This window comes from Tetrao urogallus (assembly GCF_951394365.1).
Source record: "Tetrao urogallus genome assembly, chromosome: 18".
In the NCBI taxonomy this organism is placed as follows: Eukaryota; Metazoa; Chordata; class Aves; order Galliformes; family Phasianidae; genus Tetrao; species Tetrao urogallus.
In genome coordinates this window covers 2,579,180-2,596,952 of record NC_136831.1, presented here as the reverse complement: position 1 = coordinate 2,596,952, position 17,773 = coordinate 2,579,180, and the positions used below count along the sequence as shown (strand labels likewise).

Here is a 17,773-nt window from a genome sequence, read left to right as displayed (position 1 = left end):
CAGTTTAGCAGAATTTCAGGCATTCCTAATGTTTAAGAAGAGTCACGTAGCACTCCACAATCTTAAAAACCAAGCTCTCCAAAACCTGCCTCCACTACTGCCTATGGAAGTCAATTCACTGAACTATGACAGTCATTAGAAATGAAATTCCACAGTGCATTATACAGCTTTATGACACTGCTGCAATACTGACAGCACGCACTGGAGTGCCAGTAAAAACGCTGCCAACCTTCCAAATCAATAAATTCCATTTACAGTGTAAGTTTCTTTTGGTACTACCCTCCTTAGATCCAGGAGGCACGAAGGAGGTCACTAACAAAGATCCACCAAAAGAACAAGATGTGAACCCTTTGCCATCAATGGGAACTTTTCAGGTTGTTTTAAAGAGACGACAGGGCAGCTATTCTGACAGCTGAGCAGATACTTGCACCTTGTCAGCATGCCATCCTTTGGACTAGAAAGACAGCAGTACTCTGCACACATACCTTTTAGGACGAGGCACAAAGCAAACGGAAAATGCACATCATTAGTTGCTGTAAATTTAAGCACAAACATTAGTCTGTGGTAACAGGTCAGAGTAACACGGATATAGCCTGCTAAAAACACCAACACCCAAACAAGGAACAGGTTGGTCCTGTCCAATCCATGGAGACTTACAGAAAAGGACAGCGACGTAAAGGGTAGAAGCAAAGAATGTCTGAACAACAGGAAAAACCTAGAGCAAAAAGCCTCAGTTCATAAGGTATTGTCACGGAATAGCAGTACATGGAATTATCCTGGAGTCAAATGCATCTTTCAGAAGCAGTGTGAAATTCATTTTCTTGAAATTTTCCAAAAGCTTTAAGAAAAAAAAAAAAATCCATAGCATTGTGATGCTATGAAGTGTCACGTGGTGTGTGAAATCATGCAAAAAATACAAAGAAATGGCTCATCTGCTCTGAAGTATCAGTACACACAGCTTGATCAACAACAAGGGAGACAGGAACTGCATCCCTGGCACATACTTTCCATGAACATGTAAACCTACTTAGCTCCAATAAAAACGGAAGTTTGCTTTGAGGATGTTCAGCTCTCACCAGAATATCAATGTACTGGGGTAGCCCAAGTGGATTTAAGTAGGGCACTTCATTTACAGACAATGAAGCACTTGTGCGAACTTCAGCTACATGTTTGTGACACAAGCTAAATACAAGTAGCTGCGTAAAAACTACCCCATGCTGCATCATTCTTACATGAAAACTGATGACAAAATTCAACACAATCCATCCAAAATTTGTTGGTTTTTTTTCCCCATCTGGAGTCTTTCAGAGATTCAGCTACTTAAAGAAGTACAAGTCATGCTGAATACTTAGTTAAATGGCTTCTTTAGATACTCTGGGGAAATAAGAACTAAGCCAAATGCTCCTAGAGACTGAATAAGTGAAATAATGACCAGTTGTGCTGGTGTATCTTAAAGCACTAAGTGTAGCACCACAGTAAGGAAATCAGCAATTACTCTGAAACAGTACGCAGAGGACACGGCAACTTCCAGTCAGAGACTACTTGGGCCCCCCATGAGAAATCCACTCCTTATCCTTCAACGCCACTTACTGAAAATCTCCAAGTGCGTCATTACTGATCCCACTCCTGGAGAAATGAAATACAGATTGTGCTCCACAAAAACATTAACAACCTCCTTGGACAAAACTTGCTCTTCTCAAGCTCTCTTTAAGCCACCTCAAGCATTCAAAATCAGCGTACTCCAAGTGAGCAGCACCAGTTTGTCTTCACAAAGGGTGGAAGTTTTTGCCAGCTATTCTGCAAAAGTAGTAAATTCAGATAGCCATAACCTTCAGCAAATTTTGGATATGCAACAAGCCCACGTGGTTTCAAGAAAGTAAGATGATTTTTTTCCCAGTACACTGATGCAACAAATTACTGTGAAGTTCAGTGTATTTAAGTGATCAATGAAAAGGTTTTCCTGAAAGTGACAAGCTGAAAGAACTTCAGCTTTCTTTTCTCATTCTTCCATCGACTGGAATCTCTAGTTCTTTACAGGGCACTACGCCAACATTTGCTGTGGGGCAGCTTACAAATACAGCAGTCAATGTCCTCCTCCATAGCAACTGTAATTTAGGCTGCAAGTCTGTGTGACAAGGGATGTCACTTCTTAGTTAAAGCCTAAGTATTTCAAGCACTTTGTTAAATACATCTTCCCAGAAGAAAAGTTAGTAATTAATCTGTAGTTTTTGAACCAGCAGCATGTATAAAAAGTCACATTGTCAAAAGCAGAACAAATACAGCACAAATAAAACACAGGGGAAGGGGGCACGGGTACAGTGTGGCTGAAGGACTCCCTGACCAGTCACGAAGGAAATGTTCCATAAGTGAAACAGTACCCAAACCTCTCAAAACACGTTCCCTCCCCGAGACTCTTAAAAAAACAGTGATAATAAAAAGATTAATATTAATATAGAGCCCATCTACCAAAAGAGAATTAAAAACCTAAATTAAAATAAAAGTAGGGGCCTTCACCAAACTTGCTGCAAGTTTGGGGACATAAATATCCAACAGCCATAAAGCTGTGAAAGCCCCCAGAACGAATAAAATAAATCCCACTTGCCTCAGACTGAACAGGGCAACACTGAGACTCTGCCTCAGCCTGTCCTATGGCAGGGCTATAGGAAGAAGAAAAATTGGAGTTTTAGAAAAAACATGACCCAATTAAGTGAAAGACATGCATTCAAAGTTAACAAAATTCCAGTGATCAAGCAAACCAAAGGAAATGACTGCTACATCACCTATTTCGGCAGGCCCACGCAACTGTTTGTAGCTATTTCTCACCTGGACAGTTTGTTTTGTTTTGTAACTTGATCAGTGGAACAAAGCCAATTGTTTTGGGGCAATTCTCCCCTAACTGACAGTACTGAGTGCTCCAGTTCACCAAAAGAAGAGGGAAAGACTCCATCAGCCACTGAATGTGTTCACACTCACCTTAATTTTTATGTAGAAGCTAGACCAGTACAATTATTAAGACGTGTACTATTATTTTTAAATAGTATTAATTTTTAAATTGCAGCCCCAGCTCACAGACTGGATATCAGTCTCAGCTTAACTGAAGAGCCAGAATGCCCTTCTTGCTGTTTAGAAAACTGAGTATTTAATTTTCCATCTCGTATTCCGAATGCTTTGATTCTGTAAAGTAACTCCAGGTTACAGATTCATTTTTAGCCAAGCTTTAAGAAAGCAAGTGACATAGCTGTATTTAGGTATCACTCAGTAAGTCCATATGGAAAACAACAGCAGAAACCATAGAAGGCAGATGCAGCTGAATGTCTTTCTAGAAGCTTGCTTTTGTTCTCTTATGCATGCACAGAGCAAGGAACAGTAATCCACTGAAATTATTACATATACATCCCAGCCTCAAATGTATTATCAGCACCTGAAAATCTCATCTCTAGAAGGAAAAAAACCAAACTCCAAACATTTTACAAAATAAAGACTTTCTGGTCCGTATACACAAGATCAATTTTCAGAAATTTATTTAAAGCAGACTCTGTCAAAGTGGAAAGGTATCCTAAGGACAGAAGAAAACAATCCCAGCAAGCCTTCTGATGAACTAGTCTGAACTCCTCTGAGATTTCCTCATGTCAGTATCAGACATCCAGCTGTAAAATTCAGCAAATGTAACAAGATAAGCCTCTCTCTCATAATGGTATTGAGAGACCATGTATAAACTGTTCAGAACTTCAAGATATTCCTACCTTGCTTTAACATCTTTTACATCTTTTCCCCACTTTGGTCAGAGCTTTTTCCTTTTTTTTTTTTTCCCCTCTAATTCAACACTGGCACAGCATTCAAATTTAACTGAAGATTTTGACCCAACTGCAACATCTCGTTTTGCTATGAGAGCTGCGACAAGTTCAGACAACAAGGAAAAAACAAAGCTTCTGCCTATAATTCTGTCATTACGGTTCTGTAACACAAGATATGTAGTCCTGAACACTGCTGCAATCTCCTTCTAGGGAAAGATGAACTAAAGCAAATAACTGCAGGCTTGCACTCTATCAGCAATTTCGCATGCACAGCTTTGTTGTAACTTTGTACTGTAGAGTTTTTATACAAGCAATTATTCAAAGCTGTTTTACCCTTTTTGGGAAGGGCACCATAAATCCAACTCTCTGAACGTTAAGAAGCAGTATCCAAAGAAATGAAGGCAGGGACCAACAGACAACAAACGCACAGAAGTACCTGCCTGTTTTCAAAGAGTACACGAGAGACACAACAGTAACTGCACACAGCTACATTGCAGCTCTTACAGCACAGAAAGGACAGGAGCAAAGGGAGTATCCAAGGGAAGATCACAAAGAAAAAAACTTTCAACTGCTTGTTGCATATTATTAGGGTACAACATGAGTAATACGTGGCAGAGCTTAGCTGAGGGTTTGTAACAGCATTACTACTGAGGAAAGCTCCATTTTAAGATGTGTCCACACTCTCAGCCTAGGTACTATTAGCTACTGAATGATTCTATTATTGGAAAAGTCACACATTTATTATTTGATGGGGGGAACTCCTGGTGAAGACAACTTGCAGAATAAGCTATGTTCACAGTACATGCAGTACTCTTCTCAACTACATTCCCAGGAAAAGTAGGAATCTGAAAATAACATACCAAAGGGTTACAGAAAGCCACCAGAGGGAGAAGGCATTTACTTTACTAGGGGCAGGAAGGCTAAGCATTCTTACAACAGCAATACAACCTTCAGAAAAAGCAAGAATTTGCAAAGTTCTAAAAGCAGAAGTGAAGATCAACGTACAATGTAAGAATTCTATGTGTAACATTACGACAAGGGATAAATAAAACACATTAAAGATCTCTCTAGTGCTTTGCTCCAGGTATCCCTATTAGATAAACAGAAGAAAACCAAGTAGTAAACTAAGGTAAACCAGAATATAAAAGTACTGTGTAAGCGTAAGTTCTGTTAGACTTATGCATAAAGCAAGATGAAAAGCTAACAGAAGATCAGACATCAAGGCCCACTCAGCACATCTGCAAGCCAAATGCTGCACATCTGACAGGTGAGCGGCAGGCAGCAGTGATCAGAGAGAACTGCTTCTCAACAGAGGCTTGGAGTTATGGGCCGAAAACAACACTTCAGGAAAAGCATGACAATTCTTCATGGTTCTACAAAGGCCGTTAGCTGGCATCAGTACTGGATGTGTCAGTGCCTTTATGACGTGTTGCGACACAAATTTGATGCTGAGAGACTATGTAGTATTCTAACCACACTGCACTTCTGAATGACTGCAGGAAGCACTCATTAAAGCCACGTGGAGTACTTAAGTTTAGATAAAAATCCCAAGTCTTTCAAGTAAAAGAGCCACAATGCTCAGGATTGAGTGGGAAAAAAATATTCATCAATAACAGAAACACTGTGGAACTTACACAAAAATGCTGACATTCCTTCTAGCACACCCTAACAGAGACAATCCCACAAATTAAATAGCACGGATAAGGCTTGAGGCTGGAACATGTATTCAAAGTTGACCTGCAAATGGAAAATTCACCACTCTCTACTTGCTGTGAAGAGACCAGGAACGCTCTTCTCACTTCTCTTCCCTCCAGAACATCGCCCTCTGCCTTCTCCTTCTCATCAGAAACACAAAATGCTAACACAGCCATGTCAAACATGCAGAGAACTACAATCTGGGTGGTCTTCTATAACTTATAAACAGACAAATAATCTTTATGGATAAGACATCTCTTTTATAACTGTAAGTAGGAGCACTGATGAGGAGGCCACTTCCATTAATTGCCTCAGGAAACTTGCGTTGTATCAGATCAGAGTACAAAATGGACAGTTCACCCCAAGGAACGATGAAATTTGAAGTTCTGAGTATTGTGGAAGTGGAAATACAGCACACAACATTATTCTAGGCCCCTCTGTCTCCTTCACACACCCTGAGATGAAGTTCTTTTTTCTCTTTTGCAGGTCAACTTCAATACAAAAACTGGAAGTCACTCACCCATGTGACATGCACCTAAGCTTCTAGAAATCTCCACCTAAAAGGCTCTTGCAATGGTATCCTTTTGAACATTAAAAAGCATCAGATGAAGAATGACCTAACAGGACAAGTCTGGCACTAGGATGCACCTTGCAGCAACTGCTTTTACATCCTGCAAGTAAACGCCAGGCTAGAAATCGTTTAAAATTTACTGAGGACAAGAAAGCACGGCTAACGAGACATATACCATTGGGAGAAATTACAACCAAGATCTAAGATGTGCCTCCTGCACTCTCATTTTTCAATAGTCAGTTAATAAGTGTACAGGTCTTGCCTACTCAGACGTGCACCTAAACAACTTTTGTAACAACAAATTCAGCTTCATGAAAACAGCACCATTGTGTTCAGTACACCAACAGCTACCATAGCATGCATCTGTACAAACCTTTCAGGCAGTTGTCCGCAGCTGGTCATGAATAAAAAGGCATATAAATTTTTATCTTCTTTTATTACAATGAAGTTTATAACAGTACAGAAAAGTCACACGACCTTAGTGGGTCAGTTTACTTGAACCCTGAAACAGGAGGAATTCTAAATACATTAAATATCGTTACATGTTCAGACTTAAATGTACAAGTAGTTGGGAACAGTTACAGCCCTCACCAAACTATGTTGGGGACACGAAGTCCAACAGCACCCAAAGTGCTGTGAAGGCATCATTTCACAAATAGCAACATAATGTTACAGAACTTGCCTTTAAGGTGGTATGTTCATGTAATTCCAGCGCCTTCACAATTTAACGAACCATATTTACTATACTTCACTTCTAAAAACCTAGATGAAACATGAAAAAGAAGCCATACAGTATAAATTGCAACATCAGGAAAAGTTCCTGTTAATATTCCAAATAAATTTTCCCATGTAAAATAAGAATGTCCAATAGTTCCTAGTTGCCTTGCATGTGGGGAAGATACTTTTTTTTTTTTTTTTTTTTTTTTTTTTTTTTTAAGTCACAATGAAGCTTTAATTGACGGAAGCTTGGCTATATTAACAGCACAAGATGAGAAAAGGTTTAATCTCCAAACCTATTAGAGCGTGTGCAGTAGCATCAGTAGCGGCCACCTTGCGACATGACAGGAGGTCTCATTCCCATTGGAGGTCGAGGAGGTCCACTTTGGTACGGGGGCACCATCGGAGGTCCCTGACCATAAGGAGGCATTGCTCCAGGAAGGTAGCCTGGCATGCCCTGGTGATGAGCACCATACTGACCTACAAACAAAACATTTAAGATGCAAAGTATTCTTTTTTTTTTTTTTTTTTTTTTTTTTTTTAATGGGCACAGCTGCATTTGTGAAAAGCTGTTTTTCACAGCACCTGACATTTCAAAATTAAAAAAGACGGCAAATAAATCTTTCAAAGAGAAGAAAATGCAGAGATGTCTAATTACCGTGTGGTGGCATTGGAGGCCTCATTCCTTGTTGCTGCGGAGGAATTCCAGGCTGTGGTGGCATCATACCTCCAATTGGTCCAACAGGTGGATTACCCAGGGAAGCTTGTCCCGGACGAGGAAGATTACGCTGATACTTGGGCAACTGAGCCCTTCTCTCTTCCTAAAATGAGGACAGACAAGCATAACACACTCTAAGACTAAAACTCTGCAAAAACAAAGTGAATAAATGTAATAAAGTAGATTAAAGGCACTGAATTATCATCATTTTAGAAATTTAAGATTGCTACTAGTGAACATTCCATGGTAACATCTGGATTTTTTCTCCCTTCCCTCAAAGTTACTGCACTAACACTGATCACTCAAGTATGTAACACAAGTTCTCTGAAGACTGTCCTTTCCTCACAACATGAGACAAAAGCAAATCTAGAGATACATGAACTGAATTGAAGGTTTGCTTGTTTTACCCATAGTCTTGATTCCTGACTGCTGTAATAGCATCAAGATAACTTCAAAACGTTAAGCCTTTTGTTTGACACTCACCAGCTGTACTTAGCTAAATTCAAGCTTAAGCCACATGAAATGAAGTCCAAGTTACATTTTGGGTTAAGCAATTCCTTATCACCAGAAGTAAGACTTCTGACTGCAGGATCAATGCAATATACCAGTCACTACTTGTCAACCAAGGATGTTTCATCAAAGCATAATTCTTTCAATTCTGCACGTTTGTTGTCTCACCTTTACTAAAACCGTTGCACAGAGCACAGAGTATATTCTAATTAAGTCAGCCATATCAGCATAAATAGCATTTTCAGCAAGATAATGAAAATACGTTGACTTACCAGTGATATATCCTCATCTGGATGGATCAACTTACTGGTTGCACTGGTTGTGGTAAGGGTAGCAGGCTTACTTGTTATAGATGTAGCTGGTTTAGCTGCAGTACTGTTTGTGGTGCTAGTGGTTGAGGTTGTAGACTGTGTGTAAGCAGGGAATGTAGGTTTGGGGGGCTCTGTTGTTGCTGCTGTAGAATTCAAAGGTTTGAAATCAGTACCAACCGGACCTTGAACAGCTGCTGCAGCCTGTGAAGCACAGAGATGGATCAATATTTATTTCCTAAAGCATAAGAAAACTTAAATTACATCTGTTAGACCTTTGAAACCTTCCAGTGAAATACATATTTAAAATAAGCTTGACAAAAGTAAAGTTCAGCCTTATCACATATACTAAAGCAACTGAAAACAAGACAAAATAAAACCCAGTATATACATACATACAAACATACACACACAGGAAAGTCTAGAATTCGCAGGTCAAAAGCCACAACTAGAAAAAAGGAACAACAAAAAATCCTACCAAAGTTTTCACCTCAAATACTGAGGTTGGTAAATGCCTAAATCATTCCTAAATTACAGTTTTATTAACAGCTATAAGCATAAAAATCACAATTTTCTCAATAAACTAGCATACTTTAGCAACCATTAGTTTAGAGTACAGCTCAGAGTGTTAGCATTCATTAAAATTAGGTACTTAAAAATGTTGTTATTGAACATTAAGAAAACTACTGCGTCAGGTCTTTCGTTGTAAGCATTCTCTCTGAAAGTATTGCAGTGTTCTTTAAAGAACTATGTCCCTCTACAGATCTTCAATATCATTTCTAAGTAAAGAATCAACTCAAAGCACACAAGGTCCACTAAGATCACAGCATCTACGCTTTCCTATGTTGCTCTTAATTGAAAGTTTTAGAAGAAAAATTGGCTGTATCAGGCCGAAGATGCAACAATCCTCAAAACAAGCCTTAGTTACGAGAGAATGCTTTTGTTTCTGGTCACTGGATGCTTACAATACTTTGCTGAACTTTCTAATAAAAATAACTCCATTTTTGCACATAATGCATCTCACAAAACCCCCTACGTTCTGACATACTGTATTAAACATCGAACTAAAAAGCCTTCACCATGCATCAAGCTAACCACTGCCACTAAAATGCATTTAACTGCTTTCATGCTTTTTTAACCCTTTAGAACCAGGACATAGCATTTCATACTTGCACGCTGTCTAAGAAAAATTGGGCACTTCAACATGCTTATTTCCACTAAGATGCAACTCACAGTTAAGGACTCTAAAATTTTACCAGCTAAACATAATCAGGAATGTAAGAAATGATCTGAAGATGTTTAGTCCATTTTAGATTTTACAGAACGGTCCAAAGGGTTAAGTTGCAAAGCAATTTGTTTTTAACTGTGACTTCCTGCGTACTTGTGCTGTGCTAGGAAACAGAGCGTTAGAAGACGCTGACAGACTTTCTGAATTGGAGGAAGCTGTACTTGAGCTTGTGACAGGTGTCCCCATCTGTAGCATAAAAGAAAGGAAACAGTGAAAAGTCTCCAAACAAATGGGTGGAAAGTATCCAGATGAAAGGGTTTCTTATGCTAAGGGCTGCGTTTTTGTAAATGAGTACCTTCCCTGTAGAAGTCCAAAATGCAAATAGGACACCATGAAGGTTAAATACTTAAGGACTTACACATAGCAAGAGAAACCAAAATACAGAGGTCACAAGCCATTCTGTCAATTCCCACTTCCCTTCCCAAAACATTTAAACAGCATTACTGCCTTAGTTAAATCATTCAGACAATGCTTAATCCAGTCTGAACAGAATGATGGAATTAATAAGGCCTTCTGCTGGCAAATAACCCCTTATTATGAGAACAAAAGAGACTAAGTCTTGTCAAGATTTACACTTAAGCAGTTTTAGGTTAAGTTCTAAGCAATCAGATTCCTACCGCTGACTGATGCCTCCCCTTCACCCACCCAAAGAGCCCAAATAAAATGCAAACTAAAGGGATTAATGAAATGTTTTGCCTACTACTTTCTTCCCCACTGCTTACAGAACTTCTGTCTGGTTTCATGGCTGTTGCAAGACAAACAAAACAATCTTTTAAAATTCATTCAAACGCTACAGTGGATTAAACTTAATAATCAACACAAGCAAGAAGTGTACCCAGTCATTTCTTGTCTCCTAATAACAGAGGAAACTGACACACGGTAATTTGAAAACTATACCCATAGATTCCAGGCTGAGACACCTTACCTGCCCTGCACTTGGGAAGAGTGGTTTAGTAACTGGAGGCTGCGGGGTGGGTGCTGATGCAGCAGGAGCTGGAGGTCTGTTAAGAATGCCCGGTGCTGTAGCAGGCTGTGCTTGTGTCATAGGAGGCATCCCAGGACGAGGACCAACAGGTGGTGGCATACCTACAAACCACAAAGAACCTGTAAGGTCTCAGGCTCAAGAACAGAAGCATCCCGTTAGAGGATTCTGTTCCAAGTGTTCCTTATGACAAAGCCTTCCTAGGGAGATACACTTTTAAGCCAACAGGTCTAGCCTGCAGTCACCATACACAGCAACTAGATCAGAGCTCACAGGCTCATGTCAAGACTGTTAATTCTCCACGTCTCTCTCTAGAACATTCAAACAAAGCTTTACTACCTTAATTTACTGTTGGTCACCAACAAAGGTCCATGTGTAGGCAGTTAGCTTAAACACTTCAGAGCAATACTGAATCAAGTTGTACGTTTCCATTACAGCTTCAATAAGAGAAGCTTACACTCCCAAATAAATCAATGCAATCAGCACAGCCTCTGCTTCCAGAACACTGTCTCTATGCTATCGTGACTGTAGCTAAAATTGTTACAAAATCTAAAAAAGGGAGCTGCTGTGAATAGTATCAGTACTTTGAAACACTCTGCTGGGGACCTTCAGCACAGCAGACGGTGACACAGGAATTAGCATTCCTCATTGCTTTGACTAAAAGGCCCTCAAGCTAGCATGCGAGTTAGCTGAAAATAAGTTAAAATTTTTGTGTAGCCTATCATTGCAAAACATGTACTTTGTATATGGGGGGTCTAGGAGAGGTCCAGAGACAGAACTTAACAGCACACAAAGGTTCCATCACACACTGTGCAGCAGAACCAGCACAACTGTCCCCCTGGCTCGTCTTCTCCAGTGAGAAAATCGGGCAAACCAGTGACTCAAGTCATCACTACCAGAACATAAGGCTGCTCAACAAGTTGAGAAGCTCAAGAAGTAGCTCTGTTCTAGCTACATAAGCAATCAGAAGTCCAGACATCTTTATCTGAGTGTCATCAAGACTGTTTCTCATTCTCCACAATAGTTTTCTATTTTTGTATTATATGCATTATACATATATTTACATTATAAAACAGACACTAGAATAAGTGAGTGGAGATGGACCAGGCAATAAAAAAGCCAGATGAATAGGAAGAATAAATTTGCATTCTTTTTTTTTTTTTTACCTGCACAGCAGTATCAAACACAATGACTTATCTTAGTCAAAAGCCAGAAATAACCACTTCACCTCTGCACAAGAGTGGCTTCTGCAGCAACTGAACTGCAAAAAGCTGGCAGTGAACATCTGTACACTCTTTACATAAATCCTAAATCTCAGCGTAAGTAAACATCAATTAGCTCTCACCACAATATCTGTCTGACAGCCCTGACTTACCTGGTGGCATACCAGGCATAAGAGGTGGTATTCCTGGCCCAGGAGGCATCATTCCACCCATTGGCATCATCCTATTGAGTAAAGTGATCATTAGAACAAACACACGCAATAGACCACTACAACATTGGCACATTACCTGTATTAGATAAATAACACAGCAAATAATTTCAGGAAGCAATCAATAACCAGCTCACTGCAGCTATGTGTTTTTCAACAAAGAAATAAAAACATTTAAACTCCAAATACATCTCACTTGAATTTTCATTCCCCAAGCATTCACTTCCTCTGTTATCAGATTCCAGAACTAGTGTTCCTCGTGATATACACTTCAGAATACTTCCAGACACTTGAAGCTGGATTACAGGAAGCAGAACGAAGGAACAACTATTATCTTATTTTGGAAACTGAACAGTTTTGTAGCAGCCAATATGTGCCAAATCATCACTATGAAGCAATTTCTATTCTGCATAGCAAAACCAAGAAACATTTACTGTTCCCGTTTCAAAATCAAAATGAATCATGAGGAGGTGAGTCTTCATTCTCCATAGCAGCTTGTAACCCAGCCACACTATCTTCTCAACCTGCCTACTAAGGGAACAACAGCGCAGAATCACAGCTGGGAACACACTACTACCACTCCATTTCTGGATTACAGTCTGGACAAGGCAGTCAGTCTTGCTATCTGTTTGGACAACTGTCAAACCTAGAAGTTGCTGCTGCTGCCACCAGAAATGTAACTGCCTGAAAAACTGCAGATAGCGAGTTGTTGGCAAATTGATTTGCTTCTTTTACTACACATTACGTTCATCTGCAATTAACAAAGACCTTAAGGAGAACTAAACACCAGCAAGCTTGATAAAATTCTGTTCAGTTTCCACCCAGAAAAGCTGCAATCATGAACATTCACAAAGATGTCTGACAAAGACGTTATTTTTACATTTGAAGACTGTTAAAAGAATACCAGTGTTTCAGAAGAGAACAGCTTTATACAAAAACAAGTCTCCTGCATTAAGTCCTACAGGTAAAGGACTAAGCACATGGAGCTGTTTGCACTCTGACACAAGGAAGGATAGAAATCCCAAAGTTCCTATTTAATTAATATTCTGCAGGATGTGCTTCCTGCAACGTGTAGTTTTGTAACAAGCAATTAGATAAAGAATAAAAGCTTCATGATACAACAAAACATAGCTAGACATTTTCCCCAAATGCTTCAGCAAAATTCAGATGTTTTCAAGTAAGACAACTTTCAATCTTATCAAATATACAACATAAAATGGCATAATGAATGTACCTATAATTACATTAATGAGATGCTTACATGTTTCCACCACAAAATGACTGCATGTATTTTCTTTGTTGATGTAATCTGTGAAAATTTATGACAAAATCAAAAATCTAACTGTGATTTTTCCAAACACATTATGATAGGGTACGGTGTAAATCCCAAACAAACATCAATACCAACAACTTACTCTTGCCCAAAACACAAGAATTTTATTCTCATATTTATTAAAGAACTTTAAACTATCCAGTATTTTTTCTGGATAGGTTGGATGACTGACAGCCAGATGGTACAAGATGTGCCATACACAAACCAGAGCTTCACATAAGGCTTTAAACCAACACAACACATTTTAAAACCATTATGAAATTACTAAATAAGATCAAGAGAAAGGCAACATACTTTACATACTTTATAGATTCAGAGTTGGGCTGTATTTTTAATGTTGGTTTATAGCCATCCAGATTTTTGCTGTATCTTAACATTAAGGTTATAGAGTTCACAGGTTCCTGCACGTTATTTCCAATTAGCTTTACTCTTTCTGTGACAGTTTAAAACACAAAGCATGGAAACATCACTGTAAATCTTTCTAGCTACTCACCCAGGTGGCATTCCAGGCATAACGGGAGGCATTCCAGGCATCATAGGTGGGACACCTGCCATTAATGGTGGTATACCTTAAAAAAAGGAAAATAAATTTTAAGCACCAACAACGTATATTCATCACCAAACCTATTCAATGCAGGAAACTGTAAAATACTTGTTTTTGAATTAATGTCACTTACAAATAATGAGATATAAAAGGTAATCTACAAATCTGACTTTGATCCACTGCTCCCAACTCTGCAAGACACCCATTGTAACCTTTCTTAGCAGAATCTCTAAAGAGCATGCCTCAACACTGCAGAAAACATCAGAAAGGTCAGTTTTCACTGTCACTAATTGAAATGCTTTTTGCAAGTTTAGTTGCAATTAAAAAAATAATAAAAATAAAGTTGTATGTATTCTGTGCATAAACTCTCCATCCTCTGCTAGCACAAACCCAGGGTATCCCTTCAGCCTTCTATTTCTAAAACCTTGTTACGAAGTATCACAATGTAGATCTATGTTTAAACTGCTGATCTGTCTTAGTATCACACTGACAGTTTTTCTACCCAGATGCAAACATGAGCTATTTTCATCTGCTTTACTGAGGAACATGTGCACCCCCTGCACCAGGGGCAGGAAGAACCTGAAGAACTGCTCACATGCACCTCACTAAACTATTTTCAGAGCACAAACCCACTGCACTGGAGAATACCAATTAGCAGATGATAATTCCAAGTAGAGATCTGTATTCCTACTCAGCCTTTCAATAACTAGTTCAAAAACAGCACCCTTACCAGGAGGCATCCCTGGAGCACCCGGCACAGGAGGCAAACCTGGTTGTGCCATTGGGGGAATGTACCCCTGCTGTGGCTGAACTTGTTGGGGCTGAAATGAAGTGGAAGCTGCAGATTCATCGTCTTCGTATTCATCAGAATCATCCTGTTGCTTCTTCTTCTGGCTCTCTGCTGAATCATACAATGCACATGGTCAGAGGAAAGTAAACAATTCCTATGAAATTAATTTTTATCGGGAGTATTGTAGCTGGAATGACAATCATTTCAAGTCTTATCAGCATGTTCAAAAATTCACATGATTAGAGAAAAGAAACTGTGTGTCTACTATTATATGTACAGAAGATAAAGGGAAGTGACTCACACTATAGCAACTCTCAGTGTAACAGGGGCCTACCTTCACATAAGCCTCTGTCTGGAGAGAATAAGCCAGAACAACTCAAAGGCATAATTCCAGAACAAAGAAGATTTAAGTATTCCTACCCTGTCAGACTAACGTAATTCCTTGTCTATACAAAACAAACAAACAAAACCCTAAAATTCATCATCCCCGTAAGCTGAATGCTTTCTTTCTAAACAGGAAAAAAAAGAAGTATCATCACTTGTCTTTCTACTTGATAGGCCATGTCAAGGGTTGCAGTTAGGGGCAATGTAGTCAGTTCTTACTCTCTTAAGGAGTGAGACCTGTATCACACAGGGCCAAAACACCACAAATCAATTTTCAAATCCAAAAACAGATGAGGGAAACTCCCCTACTCCTCAAAAAAGCACTCATCCCAAAACATCAATAACAGCTTTCTTCCCAAAGCCTACAAATAACGTCCTGAGAGGCAGGCAAAACACATCAGAACAATAAAAATATCGACCTGTGATTTCAAGACAAAGCAATACTGCCTACTGTGTGTTGAAGACGCACTATTCAACATGGATAGTGCACACAAAGAATACAGATCAAACAATTTAAGCAAAGAGCCATGGAGATGACAGATAACCAGCTAGATCACACTTTACCCTGAGTTTTTTGTTCAAGTAACCTCCTCCGTTCCTCCATGTCTTTTTCTGGAATGCCCTCCATGCCATAGATTTCCAGTTCAATATCTGTTCTCCCAGGAATAGCATTTGGAACAGCGTCTATTGTTTCTTTATGTACCTAAGAAGGGAAGGAAAAAAACCTCCTGATCAAAACTCAGGTTAGATTTAGGTTTGCCTGCACTAGTTTAATTTCAAAAGACAAACAAAGCATCCTTATTGGGAAGCATATCTCTAGTCAGCCATTTTCTGGATACTCCTCTAGTCGCTGTAAATACTATTAACTTCTAAAACTAGTTTCTAAACTCTGATCACCAAGACAATGCAATTCATCCACTCCTTCGTTCAAAAACTGACCACAAATTTCTCTGCTGCATACCTACCACACAAACTGCTGGCACATCAGGAGACCTGCTCGTGAAGCTTAACACTACTGACTTTCTCTCATCATTTTCCAGGTTTGTGGAAACCCCAAGAGAACACTTTTTTTTTTAAGCTGATTATTCCAATTTTAGACACTGTCAAAAAAGTTTTCTGCAAGACTAAAGCTTCTTACCTGCATGCAGTGTATAGCTAAACCAGGTCCTGTATACAATTTCTTATGACATATATGGCATTTAAAGTGCTTTGCTTTTTGATGCTGTATAAGGATTTTTTCATCATCAAAATCCCTGTTACAATACCTATTGAAGATGTTAAGGAAATATTTCATACTGAAAGTGAGCTAATTAGTATTGTCGTTTTTTTTCTTCCTAAAGGAAACTGAAAGCACAGAAAGCAACTCTGAGTTTTCAGAGCACCAGTATTTCATCCGTATCTGAAACCAAACCTCCCTCCTCACATCACCCAGCAACAACAACCAGAGAACAGCAAGATGTGCCCATGCAACCATAATCATAGCATTCTGATAGATGCTTTTTTAAGTCACAGTTTTTTCTAAGTGGACTCCTCTTCCTCCTTTACATATTTTCAAACGTAAATTTCAAATATTATTAAAATGTTGCTAGAGCAGCAAAGCAGAAAGGTGAGAGATCCACAAATGGGAAGCAACACCAAATACTCTGAAACACCCAACTAATAACATATTGGCAGCTAACGTTTATGGAAGAAAAAAATACAGTTTTAACGGAGAAGTCCCTTTTCAGCCACCCAACTGACCAAAACCTTAAGACATCACAAGATTCACTGCAATCATAACAGGACTTTATGTTTCTAAACTGAAACATCTGAAGAACTTTTCGAGCTGTTGCGTAATGAGAGGCAAATGGCCGTTTCTTTTGTGCAGCTCAGCTCGAAGGCTTCAGCAGGCACTGCAGCCATCCTGCTAAGCAGGAGAGCTACACTGGGTACAACCTGCTCCTCGTTAACAGCGTGTCCTTCACTTTCAACAAAGCCTGGTAAACAAATTCCAAGCGGATTATAAATTCCTTTATTAAAGACTAATAAAAAAAACAGGAGAGAAGTATGCTTGCAATCACTCTTCAACAAAAAGCACATTACAAAAGGGCTAACTCGTGAAAAACCCATTGGTATTTTTACATGCCGAGATGTTTTGACGCAGCAAATACAAGTTTTATATTCTAAAATGAGCTTTCCAACAGCTCTCACTCCTGCAACCACTCCTGCCTCGCTGATTAGCGCCCAGCACGGCGCTGCTCACGGAGATGCGATGCCCTCGTGGGGAACAACGGCCGCTCCGGGCCCAGTGCAGGGCGAGCGGGCAGGCCGGGCCAGCGGGGGGCGGGGAAGGATTAGAGAGGAAGGACACGGGGTAGGCCGGGCCAGGATGAGGGCACAGAGAGGGAGTGAGCACGAAGCCAACGGGAAAAAAAAAAAAAAAAAGAAGAAAAAAACCCACAAAATTAACAACAAAAAGACCGGCGCTCACGGGGCAGCGCGGAGCTCCGCAGACACCAGAGGAGAACCCTGCGCCCCTCCCCCACCCCGCCCCACACAGCACAAGGATACCAGCACCAAGGCTTCAGCTGCTTCTTCTTCTTACGGCCCATGACGACGGAACACGCGACCTACGCAGAAAAAAAAAATTAATAATAATAATAATTCAAAAAAAAGACCGGCCGACCTTCTTCCCCGCCGAGCCGCAGCGCCCGCAACCGCCGCCGCG

The 17,773-nt window shown here is 39.8% G+C and overlaps 1 protein-coding gene across 3 annotated transcripts; it reads right to left on the bottom strand.

Annotated features, from left to right (window-relative positions):
• Window positions 1-6,997: 6,997 nt before the first annotated feature.
• On the bottom strand, window positions 6,998-17,657 carry ZNF207 (zinc finger protein 207; the record flags this gene model as incomplete). Of its 3 annotated transcripts, XM_079544364.1 has the most annotated exons (12): window positions 6,998-7,257; window positions 7,436-7,598; window positions 8,278-8,517; window positions 9,695-9,787; window positions 10,527-10,687; window positions 11,959-12,029; window positions 13,277-13,324; window positions 13,842-13,917; window positions 14,623-14,790; window positions 15,631-15,769; window positions 16,205-16,331; window positions 17,617-17,657. In XM_079544364.1, 12 exons carry the CDS (start codon window positions 17,655-17,657, stop codon window positions 7,097-7,099), a joined length of 1,488 nt encoding a protein of 495 aa, XP_079400490.1. In that variant the 3' UTR covers window positions 6,998-7,096. The 3 variants fall into 3 exon arrangements, with proteins under 3 accessions (XP_079400490.1, XP_079400492.1, XP_079400491.1); XM_079544366.1 differs by lacking the exon at window positions 9,695-9,787; XM_079544365.1 differs by lacking the exon at window positions 13,277-13,324.
• Window positions 17,658-17,773: the final 116 nt, after the last annotated feature.